At 36.7% G+C, this 22,726-nt stretch overlaps 5 protein-coding genes across 14 annotated transcripts; 1 reads left to right on the top strand and 4 right to left on the bottom strand.

The window, feature by feature from the left end:
• Positions 1-489: 489 nt before the first annotated feature.
• Positions 490-2,815, bottom strand: LOC104736782 (uncharacterized). 10 transcript variants are annotated; one of them, XM_087480150.1, is made up of 7 exons: positions 2,324-2,815; positions 1,677-1,895; positions 1,497-1,583; positions 1,213-1,359; positions 1,082-1,108; positions 895-990; positions 490-784 (listed from the first exon to the last, which is right to left on the bottom strand). In XM_087480150.1, exons 1-7 carry the CDS (start codon positions 2,573-2,575, stop codon positions 584-586), a joined length of 1,029 nt encoding a protein of 342 aa, XP_087336276.1. In that variant the 5' UTR covers positions 2,576-2,815; the 3' UTR covers positions 490-583. The 10 variants fall into 10 exon arrangements, with proteins under 10 accessions (XP_087336276.1, XP_087336282.1, XP_087336277.1 ...); XM_087480156.1 differs by having other exon boundaries at positions 895-950; positions 1,050-1,108; positions 2,328-2,815; XM_087480151.1 differs by having other exon boundaries at positions 2,328-2,815.
• A 2,758-nt stretch (positions 2,816-5,573) lies between these two features.
• LOC104738246 (uncharacterized) lies at positions 5,574-7,820 on the bottom strand. Its single transcript, XM_010458450.2, has 3 exons — positions 7,569-7,820; positions 7,296-7,472; positions 5,574-6,857 (listed from the first exon to the last, which is right to left on the bottom strand). The coding sequence occupies exons 1-3, from the start codon at positions 7,818-7,820 to the stop codon at positions 5,574-5,576; spliced, it is 1,713 nt and encodes a 570-aa protein (XP_010456752.2).
• Positions 7,821-8,900: 1,080 nt separating this feature from the next.
• Positions 8,901-9,395, bottom strand: LOC147929518 (uncharacterized). Its single transcript, XM_087480642.1, has one exon. The coding sequence runs from the start codon at positions 9,393-9,395 to the stop codon at positions 8,901-8,903; it is 495 nt and encodes a 164-aa protein (XP_087336768.1).
• A 941-nt stretch (positions 9,396-10,336) lies between these two features.
• On the top strand, positions 10,337-13,549 carry LOC104736781 (gibberellin receptor GID1C). The gene is made up of 2 exons (XM_010456837.3): positions 10,337-11,392; positions 12,047-13,549. The coding sequence occupies exons 1-2, from the start codon at positions 11,354-11,356 to the stop codon at positions 13,043-13,045; spliced, it is 1,038 nt and encodes a 345-aa protein (XP_010455139.1). The 5' UTR covers positions 10,337-11,353; the 3' UTR covers positions 13,046-13,549.
• Positions 13,550-14,112: 563 nt separating this feature from the next.
• LOC104736780 (uncharacterized) lies at positions 14,113-16,563 on the bottom strand. The gene has a single exon (XM_010456836.3). The coding sequence runs from the start codon at positions 16,276-16,278 to the stop codon at positions 14,389-14,391; it is 1,890 nt and encodes a 629-aa protein (XP_010455138.3). The 5' UTR covers positions 16,279-16,563; the 3' UTR covers positions 14,113-14,388.
• Positions 16,564-22,726: the final 6,163 nt, after the last annotated feature.

Genomic DNA, 22,726 nt, shown 5'->3' with positions numbered 1-22,726 from the left:
GCTCTTGGAAATTGGTGACCAAAAGTTTTCGTGCAACGAGGGTTTAAGTTTATTGTTTTGTGGCCTCTTTCTGGAGTTTAGGTTGGAGATTTGTTCATGTAGCTGAAATCTCTGTCCACTTCTACGAGAATAGTGGGTGGATAGATATTGGTACAAGTTACAACCCAAGCGTCATTAGGTTCATGTTCCGCATACCGCAAGATACCATTAGGGGACAAGGGCATGCTATGATACTTACTTAGGGGTTAAATCGTGTATAATGCAAAGTTTTTTCTTACTCGCCTAGCACAATTAAACCCAGTGGTCATGGTTTCGTGCAAACAAAGACGGAAATGACTACAAAACACTAGAAACCCATTCAAACTCAAGACAAAAGGAACGATGACTTGTGTCCATAGTTCCTCAGAAGTCAGAATATGAATTTTAATTAAGCATCCAAATCTCAAGTCCAACTCATTTAAATGTGAAATGAAAATAAAACACATAGTGTTTGTTAAAAGATGTTGCCCTCTATTAATAATGTATTAAAAATGCTTCTTTACATGATGAATCTATCCGAAATAGAAGAGAAGACATTGGATTTCTATATATCAGAAGGATCAATGGAATCTTCTATGATTTGGATACAAGATCCAACAGATTCTCCCTTGGACATAGCCTGAGCGAGCTTGGATCGAGCTATCTCATGGCGACGTAGAAGCAGGATGGTATTGAGGACTGACCACCTCACCTGCGAATCCGCTTTCTTCTGTGTGAACCCCAAACTCTTCACCAAACCATCTAACTGTTCCACCAAAACCATCAAGCATATTTAAATGCTTCATTGGCTGTGCAGTACTGAGTTTATTTAGATACAGAACTATAAGAGGTTTTTAGGGGCAAAGATAATGGGACCTTGCTGATATCATCAAGGCCACCTTCAGCATAACCATACAGGAGATATTCTGTTGCTACACCAGCAAGAGCAATGCATGAGAATCTGTTCAGCATCTAGTTTTGGAATAGCAAACACTTTTTTCGGTTAGGTTAAGGAGATTGAAACTGCGTACAACTTTTCTATGAGAAGCAAAAGAAAACATACGGTAGCGGAGACTTTTCCAGAATTAACCTGCGTTTTCAGTCATGTTGGCAAAAAGTATTAAAAGACTGGATTTGAATGAGTTTGTGCTTCTTTAGGGGATGTGAAAAAAAAAGAAGAGAGGTTATATATACTTCTTCAAGAAATTCATAGTCCACAAAGGCTGAGCCAGCTTGAACGTTGAGAGATCCTTCTTTTTGTAAAGCTTCAAGGCTTGAGAGCGTGTATCCCCGTGGTAGAATCCCAATCAAGTAGGCCACCAAGAAATGACCTGCTTCGTGCTGCATTTATAGAGGATCTCAGTTCAATGAAGATGATAAGTTTAAAATGTTCACATTTAGTTCTGAAATATACACATTCTAGAGCTTTATATTGAAGAAGAATCATATCAGAGTGAGTGCGAGGAAGGTCTTATTACCTGAACAACTCTATTGTGGTATCGTTGGCTGAATGTATGACCGACTGTATCAAGAACCAAACTCCCAATTCCGCCATTAAATGAGACCTATAACAAGAGAATTGTATCATTAAGGACATAATGATTGAAGAGACTCTATATGTGTGTGTGTTTTTTTATCTGAAGTCATCTTTGAGTTACCAAGTCCAAAGTCCACAAGAACATAAACCCAAGAGAAAGGTAAAAGAGCTGTTGAGAACTCAAGTCAAATGCTTTCCAAGCAACTATTCCGCCGGAGACACCAGCGATCTGAAGGTTTCTTTCGATGGAGCCAAGCGTTGTATCTGTTGGCGAGAGAAGTGAAGCTGCGTTAATACCATTCAGTTTCAGTTCTTCCAACGTGTAGAGTCTCTGAGGCACCTAGATAAACACACAGAAAAAGAAGGACAAAGACAAGAAATGAGATCACTGATCACAAGGATTACAGTTTTAAAAAGAAGCTTCAGGAATTTATATGATACATTTCAAGGACACCAAGATCTAAGCTAAACCTATCAAAGCATCAAATCTTGATGATTACGACACAAAAGCTAAAACATAGACCAATCAATCCCATCAAAGATCCAGAGAAAGAGATTCACATTGATATTATGATACATTCCAATGGACCAAACTTTAAACTAAAACTTATCAAAGCATCAAACTTTGATGATTATGTCACACAACACAAGCTTATACATAGATTAATCAGTTCCATCAAAATGCAGGGAAGGAGATTCGATTCACAATTAAATTATGAAGATTACATACTTGAAAACAAGGATATGAACAAACACAAAACATGTTACCTGCCTGGCAGCACCAAAACATCGAAGCCCATCAGGTTTGCCTTGGAGATCTTTGACAAGGGAAAGTGCAGCTCTTTCGTCTCCACTAGACAACTTAGAATCAAGTAGCTCCAAGGCTTGTCTTCTTGTGGACAGCCCTGTTTCAGATGAACAAACTATGCATCTGTAACTGTAATAACTATGGAAGACAAAAGACTTTTGTGGGTTTGAACATGGAGATAGTCTCACACTACTATGTAACAACATAACCATTCAGCAATAACGATTTTTTTTGTGAAACTAAATCTGACCCAGTAAAGGATTTGCAACATCGATACTGAGTTAGATGAAGAGGTTCATCAAATGAGAACAAAAATTGGAGATTTTTGCAGTGGAGTTTTATCAACCACTTGTTCTGGATAAGCAATTTTGGTTATAGAAAAATTATTAAGAAGGGGAAATTACATAACCCAACAAGCAAAAGAAAATGAAAATTCAGAGTAAGTTTACCTCATTTAATTAAACGTAACCATTCCTTTAGAAAGATTAAACGTAACCATTCTTTTAAAAACCCAAAGCTATGAAGATGTTCATATAATTTAGTTGGACGTCGTATGAATATATTTCAATTTATTTGGGCCATAATGAATATAGAAGCCCAGTAGGAAGGGCTACATGTATAAATACTGTATGCCTTAATCATAATAAATACTGTATGAGTCAAAAATATTCTATACTCCGACTAAAGATAAAATTATAGAAATGAGTTTTAAATAATGAATCAAATAAACAAAAATAATAATTAATTTATTACCAAAAAATATATCATACATTATACATTTGATATGATATATTTACCCCTTAATTAATATTAACAATTTTATTATTAATTTTAAACGTTGCATATATAAAACTTAATTTTGAATGGAGTTACAGACATTTTAGAGATCAAACTCCAATCTTCTTAATCTATTTATAGTTCTCGAGCCTCTGTCACATGATTTACCAATTGAGCAATTTATAACCTCATGTAATTCCAAACCACTTTTATGGTCAATTTTTTCAAGAATCACGGTGAAAAAAAAAACTAATATTCAGTACTAACTTGTGTTAGACATTCCATATACCACTGTTAAAAACATTTGAAAAATAAAGCACATTATCTTTCAAGTATTTGTCGATGTTGCAATACTATTATAATTTAGATCTACTATTTCTTCACTAGCTAAATTTTAAAACGAAGTTAATACTTTTTTTTTTTAAAACCTACTAAAAGATGGCTACCTACACGAAGTATTGAAGAATACATGGTCACACAAGCCAAGTATACTATTGTATATTTAATTACACGAAGTATATGTATTACATGACCACATGCATAAACTATATGATGTTATGCGGTCAACATCATAGACATATATGCCAGTATACCGGTCAACTGACTCCGGCAAATACCGAACCTTGACTCCGGCGAAGACCGACCTTGACTCCGGCGTTGACCAACACTAACAACAACAAAAAATTCTAAATTAAAATAAAAAATAATAAATTATTATACTAAATCATTTATGGGTTTTTATGATTAAAAGAAATATTCTATTCAATATCGAAATATTTTTTATATATCTCTAATATATTCATTCTTATAATTATTTACTTTTTATTTTCAAGATAAAGTAAATAGTTTAATAAAAATCATTTATAATTATTTTCAAGATATAAAAATTCATTTATAATTATCTTTAAGATATAAAATCATTTAGATATTGAATAGTTAAAAGATATTAGATATTACAATACTGAATAGATATTAGATATGAAAAACAAATTTAATTCAATATCTAAATATTTTTTATTTATTTCCTAAATATATCCTAAATGTAAAATAGAGAACCCAAACCTTAAAAAAAATTTCTAAAAATTAATTTAACATATTGTAATTGTGTAAAAGAGGGTAAAAATGAAAATGTTCATATGTTAAAAGTAAATATTGTGAATTTTTTTGTTGTTGTTTATATGTTATTTTGAGTGTGTAAATTTTAAAGTAAAGAGTGTAAAATTTTGTATAACATTTACCATGCAAAATTTAGAGTAAAGAGTCATATACTCAATATTTTGCATATGATTTTCTAATGAAAGTAGTTGAATTGATTTTATTGATTTTGTAGTTTTTAAATAATCTGATTATGATATATATATATATATATATATATCTTGAAAATAATTATAAATGATTTTTATATATTGAAAATAATTATAAATGATTTTATATCTTGAAGATAATTATAAATGAATTTTTATATCTTGAAAATAATTATAAATGATTTTTATTAAACTATTTACTTTAGCTTGAAAAATAAAAAGTAACTATTATAAGAATGAATATATTAGAGATATATAAAAAATATTTCGATATTGAATAGAATATTTCTTTTAATCATGAAAACCCATAAATAATTTAGTATAATAATTTATTTATATTTTTTTTTTAATTTAGAATATATTTTTTTAGTGTTGGTCAATGCTGGAGTCAACGTCGATCTTCGCCGGAGTCAGTTGACTGGTGTACTGACATATATGTCTATGATGTTGACCGCATAACATCATATAATTTATGCATGTGATCAAGTAATATATATACTTCGTATAGTTGAGTATACAATAATATATTTCGCATGTGTGACCATGTATTCATCAATACTTCGTGTAGGTAACCATCTTTTTTCTTTGTTTTATATGAATAAAGAAGTAAAATCAATTTAGAGAATTATTATCTTTCATCTTCGACCACATATAGTCACATATCTAAATTATTATTTGGTGAACTTAAAATATCTCTCAAGAAGAAAAATTTACAATTATCTGCCAACAATGTTACCATGTATCATTTTTTTTTATAGATTCATCACAATATCAATAAATTATAGAAAATTTCTATTTATATCTCATAATAGTTACCTCCTTTAACGACTTTTTATCTTTAATAAAAAAAAAATCATTTTGAGAAAATTTCACGTAATTAAGCTTCACAATTACCACAACTTTTAATTTTTGGAACGTTTCATCTTCATGGTAAGTTTCAAGATTTTGTAGTTTCTTCAAAGATTACAACAAAGTAAGTATCACCAGAATATGTTTAATTACTAATTAGTAAACTCTCCTAAGTTCATTTATTATTATTTTTTTTTTAAATCTCTATAAATTAATAGAATTTCACGGTTCCAACATTATTAACTTTTTTTTTTTTAACAAAAGAATTAATTCAGACGAGTCAATTAGGAGGAAAATTGTATACAAACAAAACATGATGCAGAGACACACGCGCTTGACGTGCTAAAGAATCTGCTCGTACATTAGCATTACGAGAAACATAAATCAAAGAGAAAGAAGAAAACTCCTCCCTGTCGATCCGAATGTCGTCTAAATATGTTGCAAAAGCTGGCCAATCAGTTGGGGAAGACACCATCTTCACCAAGTCGGAGCAGTCGGTAAGAAAAGCCACATCCCGGAAGTCATGTCCAATCATACATCGCATCGCCCAGATGAAGGCTTTAACTTCTGCATGTAACGGGGATAAACTTCGCCGGAAATTTGTCGCTCCAAGCATTGGGGGCGATCCTTCTGATGAAATACAACACCATCCTGCACCGGCAAAAACATCTGTCGCTTTCCAAGAGCCGTCAACATAACATCTCTGTCCCATAAAAATCGTAGGAAGAGATAAACCCCTTCTATACCCAGGTGTTAGACCCGTAGTAGTGGAGGGAAACTCCTCCCCCTCGACATCTACCTGAGCCTCCTGCCAGGACAAAGCCTCACCCTCCGCCACCCGGGCAACCTCATCAGGACGTTCAGCCTGGTTTTCAAAAACACGGGTGTTTCGAGTTTTCCAAATATACCACATCATCCAAGGAAAAACCTGAACCTGTGAACCCGGACTTATGGGATCTAGAAAATGATCAACATTAGCATATACAGAGCTCGTCGGAAAGAGTTGCGGCCTCACTGGTACATGAGCTAAAGCCCAGGCTTGTCGGGCCGGCGGGCATAGAAAGATGGCATGATTTATATCCTCCTCCTCCATCCCGCACCGTGTACAAACAACATCACAGCTCAATCCCCGACGACGCAAATTAGTCGATACCGAAATAAACCCCAATAAAACTTGCCACATAAAATGTTGTAGTTTTGGTGGACATTTTACTTGCCAAACCCTAGCAAGAAGGGGAGTGATTGATGGACCAGATCCGAATGCCTGAAAAGGACCTTGGACATCCAAACGTTCCGTCTCATACCCAAATTTTACCGTATATTTCCCAGTTTTAGTAAAGTGCCATCCTAAATAATCTGCCTTGGAACAGCTGCTTAGAGGAATTGCCTCTATCAGAGCGACATCCACATGATCAAAATGCTGAGTAAGCAGATCCTTTCGCCAAGAATTCGTTCGTCGATCAATCAAATCAGGTAACCGGAGATTTGGGTCCTTAAAAGGACCGTTACTTAAGGCTGGTCTCGGTTGGAACCCAGGGATCAGACCATATCGAAATCGAGGTCCCTGAGCCAACCCGTATAATTAGCCCTTTTTCACCAGAGAGCGAGCAGATAAGATACTCCTCCACCCATACTAGGGTGAATAAGACCGTATTGGATCAATAGGATCAGAATTCCGATAATACCTACTTTTAAAAACCCTTGCAAACAGTGAGTCTCGACAATCTATCAATCGCCATAACTGCTTAGCCAGCAAAGCCGTGTTAAAATCATCAACACTCTTGAAACCCAATCCACCCAACTGCTTGCTACAACAAAGCCTCTCCCAAGCGATCCAATGCATACCCCCTGCTTGACCATTCGTACTCCACGAGAAGTTTGCCACTGCACTAGCAGTTTAGATGTGATAGTCTTGGGAAGACGATAACAAGACATCACAAAAGTCGGGACAGCCGTCGCGACAGACTTAATCATCACATCTTTCCCCCCTTTTGAGAGTAACCTCGCTGACCAGCCGATCGTCCGACTCTGCAGACGATCCCGGACAAAGGAAAAAACCTTCGTTTTGGACCCCCAAACTCTCAGGGATTCCCAAATAAGAACCTATACCGCCCTGATTAGTTATTCCTAGGACCCCTTGAATTTCCGTCTTTGCCATATCATCTACCGTGTGACCAAACTGAACCAAAAATTTTGCAAAATTAATTTGCTACCCCGAGACCGCCTCATACTGTTTTAGAATATCCAAAACCACCCAACATTGTTCCTTATCAACCTTACAGAAAAACAGACTTTCATCCGCAAATAACAAGTGGGTGATTGGCGGGCACTTGTTTGCCACCGTAATACCCGTAATCCGCTTATCGGCCTCCGCCTTCCGAATATTTGCAATAAGGACCTCCGTACATAAAATAAATAAGTATGGTGACAGCGGATCGCCCTGTCTCAATCCCCTTTCCGGAACTATCAAACCATTTGGTTGACCATTGAGAAGAACCCTATCCTCCACCGAAGAGACACAAAACATAAGCTAGGAAATCCATCATTCTGCAAAACCCATTTTTCGTAGTAAAGCCTCTAAAAAATCCCACTCAACTCTATCATACGCCTTACTCATATTTGTCTTAATTGCCATAAACTTTCCTCTACAAGACTTATTCGTCCGCAACCCGTGAAACATCTCCTGAGCAATCAATATATTGTCCGAGATCAAACGACTCGGAACAAAGGCCGATTGTGTCTCCGAAATTAGACCAGGTAAAAGCACCTTAAGGCGTTGACACAAGAATTTTGAGAGTATCTTGTACCCCACATTACACAAGCTAATAGGACGCAACTCTATCATCCGTGTCGGTTTAGCCACCTTAGGGATAAGACAGAGGTGCGTTCGATTTAAACTCTTATCAAAAACACCCTCATCAAGAAACTGATTGACCATAGAAACAAGGTCCGCTTTAACAACCGTCCATGCCTTCTGAAAGAACAAAGCGGTCATCCCATCCGGCCCTGGAGCTTTATCCGGGTGCATCATAAATAAAGCCCGTCTCACCTCTGCTTCTGTAGCCGGGACTATTAACTGTTCATTATCCGCTTCTAAAATTACCGTGTTGATCTCACGTAATACTTCCTCAAAATTATCAGGATTAGTTGTAGTGAACAGTTCCTCAAAATACGAGACAGCCGTATCATAAATATCCGCATCATCCGTAGACCAAACCTCATGCTTATTATAAAGCCCAACAATCCAATTACGAGCCTGGCGCTGCCTAGTTTGTGCCTGAAAATACTTTGTATTTTTATCCCCCACCCGCATCCAACAATTCCTACTCTTTTGATACCAATGAATTTTCTCATCCCGGTATGCCTCGCGCAACTGGGAATGTAAGTCCGAAATTAACTCCAGAGCAGACGTATCGTCAGCATGAGCCACCTCCAACTGCCGTTTTAGATCCTCAATCAAAACCCTACCATATGGGGCCTGCGTTTTACGCCAACGAGAGATTGCCCGCCTACAATTCACGATTTTGTCCGTGAACCTTGGTGATCCGTGATCCCGGTCAGCAGCCCAACCAGACAAGATCGCCTCCATTAAACCCGTCTTACCAATCTAAGGACGATCAAACATAAAACTCCGCCTTCCCCGCGGCCTCTTCGCTCCTACACTAGTCACGAGAGGCATATGATCAGATGCGATCATCGACAAATATTCAGTCACCGTGTCCGGGAATAAATCATGCCAATCCTCATTACCTAAAGCCCTATCCAATCGACACCGGATAGGCTTCTTACCTCGCCAACCCCTCCAGGAGAGACAATCACCCAGATATGGGAATTCCAGAAAACCACAATCCCGAATCATGCTGTTATAATCGAGAAAGGAAGAAGCGGGGCGTAACCTCCCTCCACGTTTTTCATGATTACCAGTTAATTCATTAAAATCCCCAATTATAAACCAAGGTGTAGACCGAATAGTACTTATCCTTGTCAACCGTTCCCAAACCAAGGCTCGGTTCTTGGGAACAGGATCACCATAGACAAAAGTCAAATGAATAACACGCCCCTTAAAACGTGCTTCAACATCAATTAATCTATTTGTCCCCATTAGAATTGAAACATTAAAAACATCTTTATTATAAAATAAAGTCAAACCACCACTACAACCAACAGGTTCCACTGTTGTCAAATTATTATAGCCAAAATGGCCTACAATTTTTTCCAAAAAATAAAAAGACTGTTTGGTTTCCATAAGAAATAAAAAATCTGGCCTATGTTTATTCCAAAGATCCGTAAGATTCCCTATAGAGGCCTTATTACCAAGCCCTTGACAATTCCAACTCAAGCTATTCATTTATAAACTCTCGATTGTAGTGGTTGCTCGCCACTAAATCTCGCCTTCTCCACTCCATGAATCGACGAGTTAACGTTAGCTCCCAACAGTTTCAATAATCTGATGCACAACCCCAAAAATAAGACACTCCGACCAATGATTAACCAGTAAACCACCACAAAGACAAATCATTTCATTGTCGGGGTCAAAACCCTAGAAAGGCCTTTACCATCGCCATCGCCACTAGAGAACCAAAAGTTGTCTTTCTCAAAAAGAGGCAAAATCCCAAATCTTTCCTTGATACATTCCCATAACTTATCCGATTTGCAAATATGCAACCGATAAACCATTCTTAAATTAGAAATAGGAGTGGAACAACCTATTACAGCACCCTGATTAAATAATAAAATAATTTTCAACCTAAGACTATTGAGAAAGTCATACTTCCAACCAATATAAGCCAAACACGGGAGAAAACTAACAACAACATAAAAGCCGAAACGCAAAACAAGTGGGAACAAAGGAGAAAAAAATCCCCCGAGCCAAAAAAAGAGCAAGCAAGGTTTTGTTAAGTCTGAGGTAATACAACCACAAATACATCCAACAGAAAGAAACAACAACAAACGGATATGAGAACCAAACGGAACAAATCTCGTGACCTTGATAATGGTCGGGTGAATGAATTTATACACAACCCCGTGAGACAGGAACAAATCGGCCCTTAACTCCACAATCACATACGGATCCCGAATCCTTACCAAACGATCACACCAAGCAGAAAAACCCAATCTGCAATCCCAACTTAAGTCGCGTAGCAATCCAAAGAATGAAACTATGTGAACCTGTAGATCCCCATTACCCAAAATCAGAATTCCCGTAATCAAATCCAATCTACACCAATTAATCCAAATTAATCCCGACCATAATCAAAAACGAAAGCACCCGGATCCGATTGAACCTTCAGATCAAGACGTTCCCCCATTACACCCAACCGCAAATCAAGAGAAAGATCCAGTGAAAAAGACCGATTCTCCAAAAAAAGAAATCCGAAATCCAAAGGAATCTATCTCAAATCCAAAACAAACCGACACTTAAAATCAGAACATACAAAGGAGAATCTCGAGTCGAGATCCACCGCCATAAACCAAAGAACATAACCCGATCAGAAACCTACGAAACCCAACACCATCGTGAAAGAGAGGTTTTTCTGTTTATTTATTACAGGTAAAATAACTATTTAAATTTAAAAAAAAAAAAAAAAAAAAAAAAAAAAAAAAAAAAAAAAAAAAAACATTTCTTTGAGGTCCACCCACCACCAATGACCCCAACAGTCGTCACACTCTCTGCTCCTTTCCCGGACGCGTTGGACTCGAATGCGCAGTTTATACTCCATAGTTAGACTCATGCTAAACTACGCAGATATTCTTATCCATCACACTACACCGCTTAGAATATATTTTTTCACTTAACCCCTTCCTTATTTTTAGTTTTTTTTTTTTTTAATACGCTCCTTCCATAATTAAAAAGCAGGTTTTTTTTTTTCTATTTCCAGATATAAAACTTTACTCATCCACTCTCCGTTTAGTCATTTTACCAAAATATTTCCCAACTCGGCTCAAATCTTTTTCATTAATCGAAAAAAATCTTCGATCTGGGTGGGATCGTGTCTCTTTTGTTCTGTTTGATTGGTTTATTAAAAAAGAGGATTTTTTAGTGTTTTTGTTTTGGTTTCAATGGCTGGGAGTGAAGAAGTTAATCTTATTGAGAGCAAGGTGAGACTTTTTTTTTTTTTTTTTTTTTTATGAATTCTTGATTGAAATTGTTTGATGGGTCTTTGGGTATTTAACTGTCTGTGTTCATAAATTGTTGATTGTTCTTTAGTTTCTTTGTGGTGTTTGGTTGGATTAGGATTCATGTCTCTCTGTGTTTGTGTTTCTGTTTTATTATTATTTTTTTTAATCAAAGGTTAGGGCTTTCTTTATCGTTTAGGGTGATGAAACGTGTCGGTTCCGTGATGCGTCTTTCCTAAATTAGGAGCTTTTCTTGGCTTTATTTGTGGCTTTCTCTGACCCTTTGTGACTCATTTTTGATTCTGGTTTAAATCTGATTTTGTTTTTTTTTGTAGTTGTTGTTTAGATGCAATCAACTGACTGATTCCCAATTTTTGATTTTGGTACTTCCATTTCTTGACTGTTTTTCTGATTTTGGTTGAAATCATATCTGATCAATTTCCTTATTAGTTGGCAAAAGGGTTAATAAGCTCTCTTACGGACCTTTTAATCGAACTTGAAAGAAGCTCTCTTATAAGGTTTTTGTTGTGTTTGCATATTGTTACTGCTTTAGTGGTTTGTGATATCTCTCATAGTCCCTTCTTTGATTGAAAACTTCTCTGATTATACTTGGTCTGTATTGTGTTGTTGCTGCAGACAGTGGTTCCTCTCAATACATGGGTTCTGATATCCAACTTTAAGCTAGCCTACAATCTCCTGCGCCGCCCTGATGGAACCTTTAACCGTCACCTAGCAGAGTTTCTAGACAGGAAAGTCCCTGCAAACGCCAATCCTGTTAATGGGGTCTTCTCCTTCGATGTTATCATCGATCGCCAAACCAATCTCCTTAGCCGAGTATACAGACCGGCTGATGCTGCTGCTGGCCCACCAAGTATTACTGATCTTCAGTATCCAGTTGATGGTGAGATAGTGCCTGTTATTGTCTTCTTCCATGGTGGGAGCTTTGCGCATTCTTCTGCAAACAGTGCTATTTATGATACTCTCTGCCGTAGGCTTGTTGGTTTGTGCGGTGCTATTGTTGTCTCTGTGAACTATCGCCGTGCACCAGAGAATCGTTACCCTTGTGCTTATGATGATGGCTGGGCTGTTTTGAATTGGGTCAACTCCAGTTCTTGGCTTAAAAGCAAGAAAGACTCAAAGGTTCATATTTTCTTGGCCGGTGATAGCTCTGGGGGTAACATCGTGCATAATGTCGCACTAAGAGCGGTGGAGTCAGGGATCGATGTTTTGGGGAACATTTTGCTTAACCCTATGTTTGGAGGGACTGAAAGGACGGAGTCTGAGACACGTTTGGATGGGAAATACTTTGTGACGGTCAGAGACAGAGATTGGTATTGGAGAGCGTTTCTTCCCGAGGGTGAAGACAGAGAGCATCCAGCGTGTAGCCCGTTTGGACCGAGAAGCAAGAGTCTAGAAGGGTTGAGTTTCCCCAAGAGTCTGGTCGTTGTAGCGGGTTTAGATTTGATTCAAGATTGGCAGTTGAAGTACGCGGAAGGGCTCAAGAAAGCGGGTCAAGAGGTGAAGCTTCTTTACTTGGAGCAAGCCACTATCGGCTTCTACTTATTGCCTAACAACAATCACTTCCATACCGTTATGGACGAGATAGCTGCGTTTGTAAACGCAGAATGCCAATGAAATATCTCTTTCATCTCTCACTAACAAACGGGGTGAAATCCACCGCGGAAGGTGTGTGTATGCCCGAGATTCTCGTTTTAGTTGCTCTTTGTAGTGAGTCAAAAGAATGGCGTTTAACTACTTACCACGGTGGAAGTGGCTGCGTCTGCGTTTGTCAACCGTGTGAAGCTGGATTCTGAAAGCAAAGCAGGAAGAAGAACAGTGAAGCCGGTAATGTTTGGCTTTTTAGTGTTAGTGTTTTGACTTTTTAACTACAGAGCTGAGTTTTTATCAGCTTGTTTGAATAGTAACTTTGGGCTATGTTGCTATTACGATATTTTCCGTAAATATCTATATAGTATATATACATACATCAACAATATGTTTAATTATAAGTTTTTTTTTCTTTTTGTTTTTGGTTTTAGTATAATTATTAAGTTATTGCAATGTAAAACTAATGTCTCTCATATTCACTCACTGATAGGGCTTTATTGCAATGTAATCATTGGCAAAAGATTTGATGTATAAGTCTTTGTAATCTCTACTTTAAATGTAAAAACCAAAATGTCTCATGGAGGAAGGTGCATTGCATCTGGACCACACAGCAAGGAAAGCAAAAAGAAAAAATTGACTCTTCGAAGAATATGCAATTATGTTATTTTCTCTTCTCATGTAAACAGGCTTGAAAGGGTTTTGTTTTTATATGAGATGTATCTTTGCACAAATGATGAGAATATAGTTGATAAGCATGTGGATCCCAAACAATAGAAAGAGAGCAAAGGATGCAAATAAGCTAGTTTTATAAATTTATGGAGTCCACTTGAAGTAAGACGTAGATATGGAATTGTAACCAAATGAATGAAAAGACAAGTTGGTTTGGTAAGAGGCTTCAATCTTCCTTATATAATAACAAAACGTTATGAGAAATGTAGTTAGAGTTAGCTATGATAGATAAACATGTGTTCACCTACTTATAATTTATAATTTATATGCTTACTCCAAAATTTATCGTATCCACATATTATCAATGGAACTACGTATTATGGTAGAGAGACAAACTTGACCAATAATATATATAAATTAATATATGAATATGAAACGAAGATGTTTATTAGAGTTTCTGAGAATCAACTACATGTTCTGGGAGAAAAGTAGCAGAATCACAGACATAGATAGAGCTAGACATGAAAAGGAAAAGGATTACATCATTGGTTATTCATGAACCAACTAAACATCATAGAGGAGTTATGAGTAGAAAGCTCATACGATGATCAAAATGGTTTAGAAGTTAAACAGCAAAAATTGAGAACTGGATTGCGGTAATGTTGTCTGAAAGTTATAGGGGTAGTACCATCTTCAGGTGTTCACTTGATCGAAGCAGCATACGCAACAGATGCAGCCATAAGGAGAGAAGTAACAGATGACACAAGGGTCCAAAAGCTCTTCTTCTTGTGTGCATCTTCAACTGAATGCTTCATTTTCTCTACTTCCTTCTTCATTTCCTCAACCATGCTTTCTTTGTTTTTGAACGACTTCTTGATCGCTTCTAGCTCCACAGTGTAAGAATCCAGTCCTTTCTCACGCTTCTTCTCGCCTTTATTGTTTTCTAAACCACACACTATTGTTGCCACACTCTTCAGCATTGTTAGACTGTTTTTTGCATTGGTTCTAGCAGACTCTAGTTCTGTTTTCAGAACACCAATAGCTTTTTTGTTTTCTGCAATATCCTTCTGAAGGATACCCTTCTCGTTTCTCAATGACTCAGATCGATTCTCCACTTCCTTCTTCTCTTTGACCAATCTCGCTCGCTCAGCCTTAGTCTTCTCAAGCTCTTTACCAGTAGACTCAATCATTTTCTCCAATTCTGCAACTTTATCCTTAAGAGCCAACCGATTTCTCTTCTCCTCAGCAAGAGCCTTCCCAGCATTGTCTCTCTCAACCTCAACCATCGCCAGAGACTCCTTAAGCTGGCTAACATTGCAGCTAAGATTCTCAGTAGTCTTGGTTAAATCATTATAATCCTTTTGCAGCTGAACTACGGCATGCTTTTGCTCATCCGCCAGTTTACTCAGCTCAACAAACTCAGCCTCCTGGTTAACAACACGCTTAACAAGCTCATTCTTCTCGCGCAACAACTGGTCAACCAGTTTCCCCTTATCAGAGGATTGCACGAGAGCCATTTCCATCTGCTTCTTAACTGACATGTTCTCCATCCACACACACTCAAGCTCAGATTCCGTAATAGACTTCTCTTTCACCAATGCATTGATCTGCTCCGCCCTCGCTTTCGCTTCCTCCATAACCTCATCAAGATTCCTCTCTAACCTAATAACCTGATCACGTAACCCCACCTCTTCCTTTGTCAAGCTCTTCACAGTCTCATTCAAATTTCCCAACTTTTTCTCCAACTCAACGATCGTCTCCTTTTGATCACGTTTAACCATCTCTATCTCCATCTTTTCTCTAATAACCCCTTTGATCTCACTCTTCAAACCATCAATCTCCCTAATCTTATCCTCAAGGTTCTTCTCCATTTCACTCCTCTCCTTACTAACCCTCTCAATCAACTCATCTCTCTTCTTCCTCTCCTTCACCAATCTACCATTCTCAGATTTCAATCTCCCAACTTCTTCTCCCAAACTCACTTCTCTCATCTCCAACCTAACCACACTCTCCTTCAACCGATTCATCTCCTCACTCTGCGATTCAAACCCACTCTTAATCAAATCCCTCTCATCACAAACCCTACTAAACTCATCCCTCTCACTCTCTAACTTCCCCATCAAAACACTAGCTTCTCTTTTCAAATCCCTAATCTCACAGTCCCTATCACTCTTCTCCTTAACCAACACATCTACCTCAACACCCATTTCCTTAACACGACTCTCAACAAAACCCATAAACAGATCCAACTCAATCTTCAACATGAACTTCTCATCGCTTGAACCACACAACTCCTCCTTCAGCAAAGTCTTCTCCTTTCCGGAACGGGTCAGCTCAGCCTCCAACGCATCTTTCGCCTGGAAGAGAGATTCAATCTGCTGCCTCTTCTCCATGGTTTGCTGGAGAAGAATCCCATTGAGTGACTTCAAATTCTGAAACTTTTCCTCCGACGAGTCATGGTCCTCCATTGAAGACTCACGACTCAGCTCCGCCGCCGGTTTCTTGTAAGTGACCGGAGCTTTCTGGCTCTGCATTTGTTGTTGCTCAACGGATGCTCCATTGGTGTTACGAGACACTTTCTTCTTCGCCATTAGAACAAAAGTGGCGGCTGGGATTTTTAGGTTTGGGGGGGGGGGGGGGGGGGGGGGGGTCTCACTCAGGGTTTTGCTTTAAACGGCTAAGCGAGAGAGAGAAGAAGACTAAGAGACCAAGTTTGGGGGTAACTTTGATAATTTCAAATTTTGGGGACCAATTTTGTATTTTTCTTTTGAAGTTTTTGATTTTGTGAAGGTCTGGTTAGATTTTACACTCTCTTATATAACAGTTGCAGACCACAGTATCCTTATTTCTTCTTATTAAATGCAATAGACTAAAAAATCTGATACGTTTCATTTTTAATAACATCACATAATTACAATTACTCAAATTTTGACATGTATCAAAAATTAGCTAATATTTGGCAGATGTTAAGAAACAAAAATCATTATTTTAAACTAAAATTAGTTATTATTATCAAAGAAAAACACTAAAATTAGAGATGTTTTAACTATAAATCATATCTATCCAGGGAACCACATAATTAGTTATTATTATCAAAAGAAAAACACTAAAAGTAGATATATATCAAGGGAAATTCCAACATATGATATACTTACAAATCATCAAATTTGGAAACATATCAATAATTGATTAAATATTGGCATATATAGATAACAAACTCATTTTTGATACGTGTCAATATTCTACTATATAAAAAGATATTTTTATAAATTAAATTTAATTAAAAAAATGACTAAAAATAGATTTCTCTAAGAAAAAAGTTGACATGTGTTTGTGTTTGTTTTTGTTAAAGTGCAGTTTCATTTCTTAGTAATGTTCAATTCTTTGGGCGAAGAAGCCCAAAATAAAAGTTTAGACCCATTAGGCCTTTATTCGAAACGAAAACATCAAAAGCAAAGTCAAGAAAGAAAAAAAAAAGTTTGAACTAGTAAATAAGTGATAATTAGAAGTGTTTAATTTTATGTTGTATATAAATATAAATAAAAGCAAAAAAAAATTATATCTCCACAAGAATCGGGATGCTGAAAAAAAGAGAGTTCTTTTACTTTTTCTTTTTTTGTTATTTGAAAGATTATATTGAAATTTGACCATTAGGATGGCCTAAGTGATTACATCTTTTATTTGTTATACCAAAAGCACAAAAAATCGCTTTCCCACGATTTGTTAGCCTACTCTAACCCTCTCCAATATAACTAAAGTAGCTATACAAAAAACTAGTTTACAACCATAAAAAACCAGACCTGTTGAAAACCAGTTTTAGCAAATATTACTGCAAACATTTTCTTCCTCGAAGACAATCTTCATCTAAGTTGGGTAACCCCTTTCCACATATGATTGAAAACACAAGTCCCCTGTCACACTTTGAGATATCATGTTTGCATTTCTGTTTGTTGCCTCATTTTCATTTACTAGTCTCCACTCCGAAATAGGACTCAAAAAACTCTTTAAAGCTATTGATTGAGCTTTATAGGATGGCCACACATTTGGTCTCTCCACGGCTCCGACCAAATCTTTTTCCTGCACACCAAAATAACTCGCTTGACTTTGTGGCTATTCATGCTTTCTATTGTCCATAACACTACTCTGAGCTTTGCATCATCCAGACTAAAAATACCTCCAAAAGCTTTGCGGCTATGAAGCAAAACTTCTCCTTGCACATCTCTTAGAATCCATGCTCCACCTGCTAGCTAATTTCTTTTTGACCATGATGAGCCCACATTACACTTGACCCATATCAGTAAAGGTTTTCCCATCCCTTCGCTAACGGTTACATCCTTCTCTCTCCTTGAGGTTGTTTGATTGGTTCAGTAGGAATATACCTTTCCCTTCTTGGCACTGAGCTTCAAACCACTTTGCTACCTCCTTTCTGATCTTGTCCACTGATTCTTTTGCGGAGAAGTTTACTCCTTCAAAAATTGAAGAGTTTCTGTTTTTCCAAATCCTCCAAACTATCCATGGGAAGCTTTTCCTCAACTCAATAGGCCACTCTTTATTATTCCGACAGTAAATGAAACATGTTTGAAAACACTGAGCCAATATGAAAACCATCAACTGGAAATGGATAATCTGACAGCGCCCAAATCTGTCTAGCAGCAGAGCAAGTAAAAAGTGAATGGCTGATAGACTCACCTTCTTCTCCACAGATTTGGCATATCGAGTCAATACTCATGCCTCAACCATTGAGGGATTCAGCGATGGGAAGGGTTCCAGATAGCAGTTTCCAAAAGAAATTTTTTAATTTTGGAGATGTCTGCAAACTCCAAATCTGTTTTTTTCAATTTGAGTGTCGTGGGGCTAATAGAGGCTTCTGATAAGTTAAGCATTCTTTTCTCTGTTTGCAAGCCAATAACCTGATTTAACCGAGAACTCCCCGCTATTATTGAATTGCCAAGCATAGAAATCTTCATGCGCTAGTAGAGGCTTTATAGATTTAATTCTTGTGATATCCTAAGGCAGGAAAAGATCGTCAAGCTTTTCTTGATCCCAAAAACATTTATTTTCATCAATAAGTTCATTGACCTTTAGACCAACTTCAAAAATTTGGTTCCTTCTCCAGGGGATATGTACCCATCATCATAATCCACTTGCCAAACCAAACATTCAGAGTCTCCCCATTTCCAACTTTTTCACTAAACCTTTGTACAGTAGTTCAAGTCTAAAGAGGATGCTTGTCCAATCAAAAGATGGTCTTCTACTCATTGTAGCATCAAGGAAGTCTGGAAAGGAGACAATTGGGGTTTTGGAGCAATCTCCATGCGTGCTTTGCTAGAATGGCTTGGTTGAAAGATTGGATATCTCTAAACTCCATACCTCCAAGGTCTTTTGATAAGCATAACCTTTCCTAGTTTAGCCAATGGATTTTTGTGAATGTTCCTCTGAACTCCACCAAAAAGAGGCCATGGCGCTCTGCAAATTATCATAAGTCTTAATTGGTAGCTTGAAGCAATACATCGCAAAAACAGGTATTTCCAAGGCTACTGATTTCAACAACAATTCCTTTCTTCCTTGAGAAAAACATCTTGTGAACCACCCTAAAAGTTTCCCTTTTAGTATATCTTTCAGATAGCTGAGGCATTTCAACCTTTGAACAACTAAAACATTCTGGTAGCCCAAGATAAGTACAAGCTCCACCTTAAGACTGAATTCCCAAGATGTATTGAATGCTTCCTTTCAGATTGTCATCCACCTTTGCTCCAAAAGTTATAGAAAACTTACCTGGATTGATAGGTTGACTTGTAGCTTCACCGTATATTCTCAGAAAATTCTGCAAAACCTGCTTATGATCCTTTGTAGCCTTACATAGGAATAGTGGTGATTCATCCTCAAACAGTAGGTGATGAACACTCGGCCCCTCCTGATAAAACTGAATGCCATCAAGTTTTTTTTTTTTCTTTTGAGCTTTATTCAAAAGGTGAGTAAGACCTTCAGTAAAGAGGACAAAAAGGAAGGGAGATAATGGATCGCCTTGTCTCAATCCTCTCTCTAGATAATCATGCCAAAATGATTATCATTGATAAGAACTGAATATGTAACATAAGTAACACATACCATAATTGACGACACCAATTTCTGATGAAAGCCCAAGGCGATTAGTAGTGATCTGACGTAACGCCATTCGACTCTATAATACGCTTTTGACATAAATTCAGAGGAGATTTGAGGATGCACCTTAAGCTATGAACAAGTTCATGAGCCACTAGGATGTTTTCAGTAATAAGTCTTTCTGGTATGAACGTAGAATGAGTATCAGATACTAATTAAGAGGTTTAAAAAGGCTGGATTCTTTTAACCAAAATTTTGGCTATGACTTTGTAAAACACCGAAAAAAGACTGATCAGTCTTAGATTGGCCATTTCAGATGGATGATGTGTCTTTGGAATATGACAGAGATGCATATAATTCCACTCATCCGGAAGCACTCCATCCTTAAAGAAAATTTTCACTTCATAAGTAACATGTTCTCCCACTATAGACCAGTACTGCTGAAAGAATAAGGCTGACAATCTGACATGCCGTCTGGACCCGGTGCTTTAGCTGAATTGATTAAGAACATTGCTTCTTTTACTTCTTCATTTCTTATTTTCTCTAATAAGCTTTCATTCATCTGATCTGTAACTCTAGGGATAAGACCATCAAATCAAACAAAGAAGCTAGTCGAATTTGAAGAGGTTTAGATTCTAGAAATAGGCAACAACAACTTCTCCTTTTGCAGCTTCAAATACTTGCAAATTCCCATTTATATCTTTGAACTTTTCAATCATTTTCCTCTAACGATTCTCCTTAACTAAAGTGTGAAAAAACTTTGAATTACGGTTTCCACTCCTTAGCCATTAATGTCTGCTCTTTTTTCTCCATTATGCCTTCTCCTTTTTGTAGGCTTTGGCTAACTTCCTTTTATAAATGAAGACTTTATGTTGGACTGGCCAAACTGCAGATTGTTCTTTCTCTAAAGCCATTTCAAGGAGCTAACTCTTTTCATGTGAGTTGATCGTATTTCTTTTTTCCAACCACTTAGAGATTTCCTGCAAGCTCTGAGCTGACCTGCTACAGACAAGCTAATACTATCTAATTTGGGTTCCCAAGCCCGCACAATAGCCTCTTTCACTTCTTCATTGTGGAGGATTCTTTTATCAAACCTAAACTAGCCCTTACAAGAATCTTGGGATGACATAAGTTTCACTAAAACCAGTCTATCACTAGTAAAAAAGATTTGTATAGTTACTAAAAAATGTGTAGGTATAACTAGATTTGCATAACTAAAAAATATTTGTTACAGATTTGAGACCAAAAAAATTAGTAACTATTTTGTCATCGTAAAATAACCCTTTATAACAAATTATCGCAAATTGCCACAAATTAAATACAAATTAATTTATTGTTATTTGCTACTAATTGTTATATTTCGCTGTAACTATCAGTTACAAATTGCATCAAAGATATCAGTAACTTGTAGTTATAAAATGTCACAAAAATCTTCATAACTTTTTTTTGCTGTATGGATTAAATTGAATTTGTATATAATTTGCATATTAAAATCCTGTTTTGCAAAATTTATTTAAATGAATTTATATATAACTTTTTTTATTGCATAAATCATCAAAATATCCATTACACAAAACATACATAACATATATTACATTTAATTAAATATCTAATCTTCATAACCTTATAAGGTTTTAGATTATACAAGAATAACCCCAACATGCACTGTGATAAACCTTCATTGAAGAAGCTCCTTCAAGGTTAAGCATTGTTTATCTCAATGGAGAAGAGAGTTTTACATCTTTGTATGTTGTTATCTTCTTGGATTCCAATTGACAAACTGAGAAAATCCACAAGAATGTGAAGTTGATCAAAATTAATACAATACTTTCAACTCATTAATACAATATTAAGTTTATTTTGTGGTAAAGTAAAGGAAGATATTCACTAACCAAATTTTCAACGCATCTTTCATCTGCTTATCTCGAGACCTAAACCGCACAAAAGAAAAATGACCAAAAGTACCAGCGTTAGAACATAAGACAATAACCGTATTCACAAGAATAGTTACAGAGGATAAATGACACACATGAAGTAAATCCTTATACATCATCAAAACTACTACTTAGACAGATTGAGAGAAACTTTCGAAAATATATATAAATTTTGTCGGAGAATCTAATCATGATCTACATGATGCTAGCTAAGATCTGAACAAATCCAAAAATAAATCGAATTCAATAACAAAGAACAACACCAAACAGATTTGTTAAAGATTTGTGTGGTTTTGTGTATACCTTTGAGCTGAAGTACACAAGCCTGTGAGGTCGTGGAGGATGATTTAGAAATCGAGTTGGAGCTGCCAGTAATCTGAGATAGAGAAAGAGGAAAATCAAAAGCTTTGTTGTTAAATATATACACATATAGATCACAATATAGAGTTTTTTACTGTTTTCAAAGTTTATGTTGTTATGGCTGCTTTAGTACCTGATAGTCTTTTATGAGGGACTGTTATGCTTTGTTTCTGATGTTTGATCACAATGTGACCTTGTTCATGCAAGTCTGAACTATGGCATCCGTTGTTTCTTTGTTTTCACGGTCTTGCATCAATAAGTATGTAAAAACCAAGGATTAGAAAGTTTTCTTCCAGAAACAACTGCGTTAAGTTCATTAGTCCTAGTAACAAAGTAAGCATCCATTAAGGAAAATGTGGATGCTAAATCATCGAGCCCCCTCTCACTTTCTTTTGCCATGTCCCTATACATAGAGATTTTATTCAGTGTAATGATGTGGAAATAGAGAGAAGGATGGATACCACACGAAAAAACTTACTCCATTGTGACATTAAGTTCTTGTTGATACTTCGTGTTAAGGTTCTTTATGCCTGTTTCAGTGGTCTCCCACAAAATTTTAGAATCATTGGCCCTTCCCAAGCTGCAGTAAATATCATGTTTGTATGAGTAGATAGAATGTAAACTAAGTAAGACATTCAAATTG

The sequence above is a fragment of the Camelina sativa genome, chromosome 13 (assembly GCF_030686135.1).
Source record: "Camelina sativa cultivar CO46 ecotype springtype chromosome 13, ASM3068613v1".
Lineage (NCBI taxonomy): Eukaryota > Viridiplantae > Streptophyta > Magnoliopsida > Brassicales > Brassicaceae > Camelina > Camelina sativa.
The sequence above is the reverse complement of the archived record's forward strand: the minus strand, read 5'-3'. Positions and strand labels throughout refer to the sequence as shown.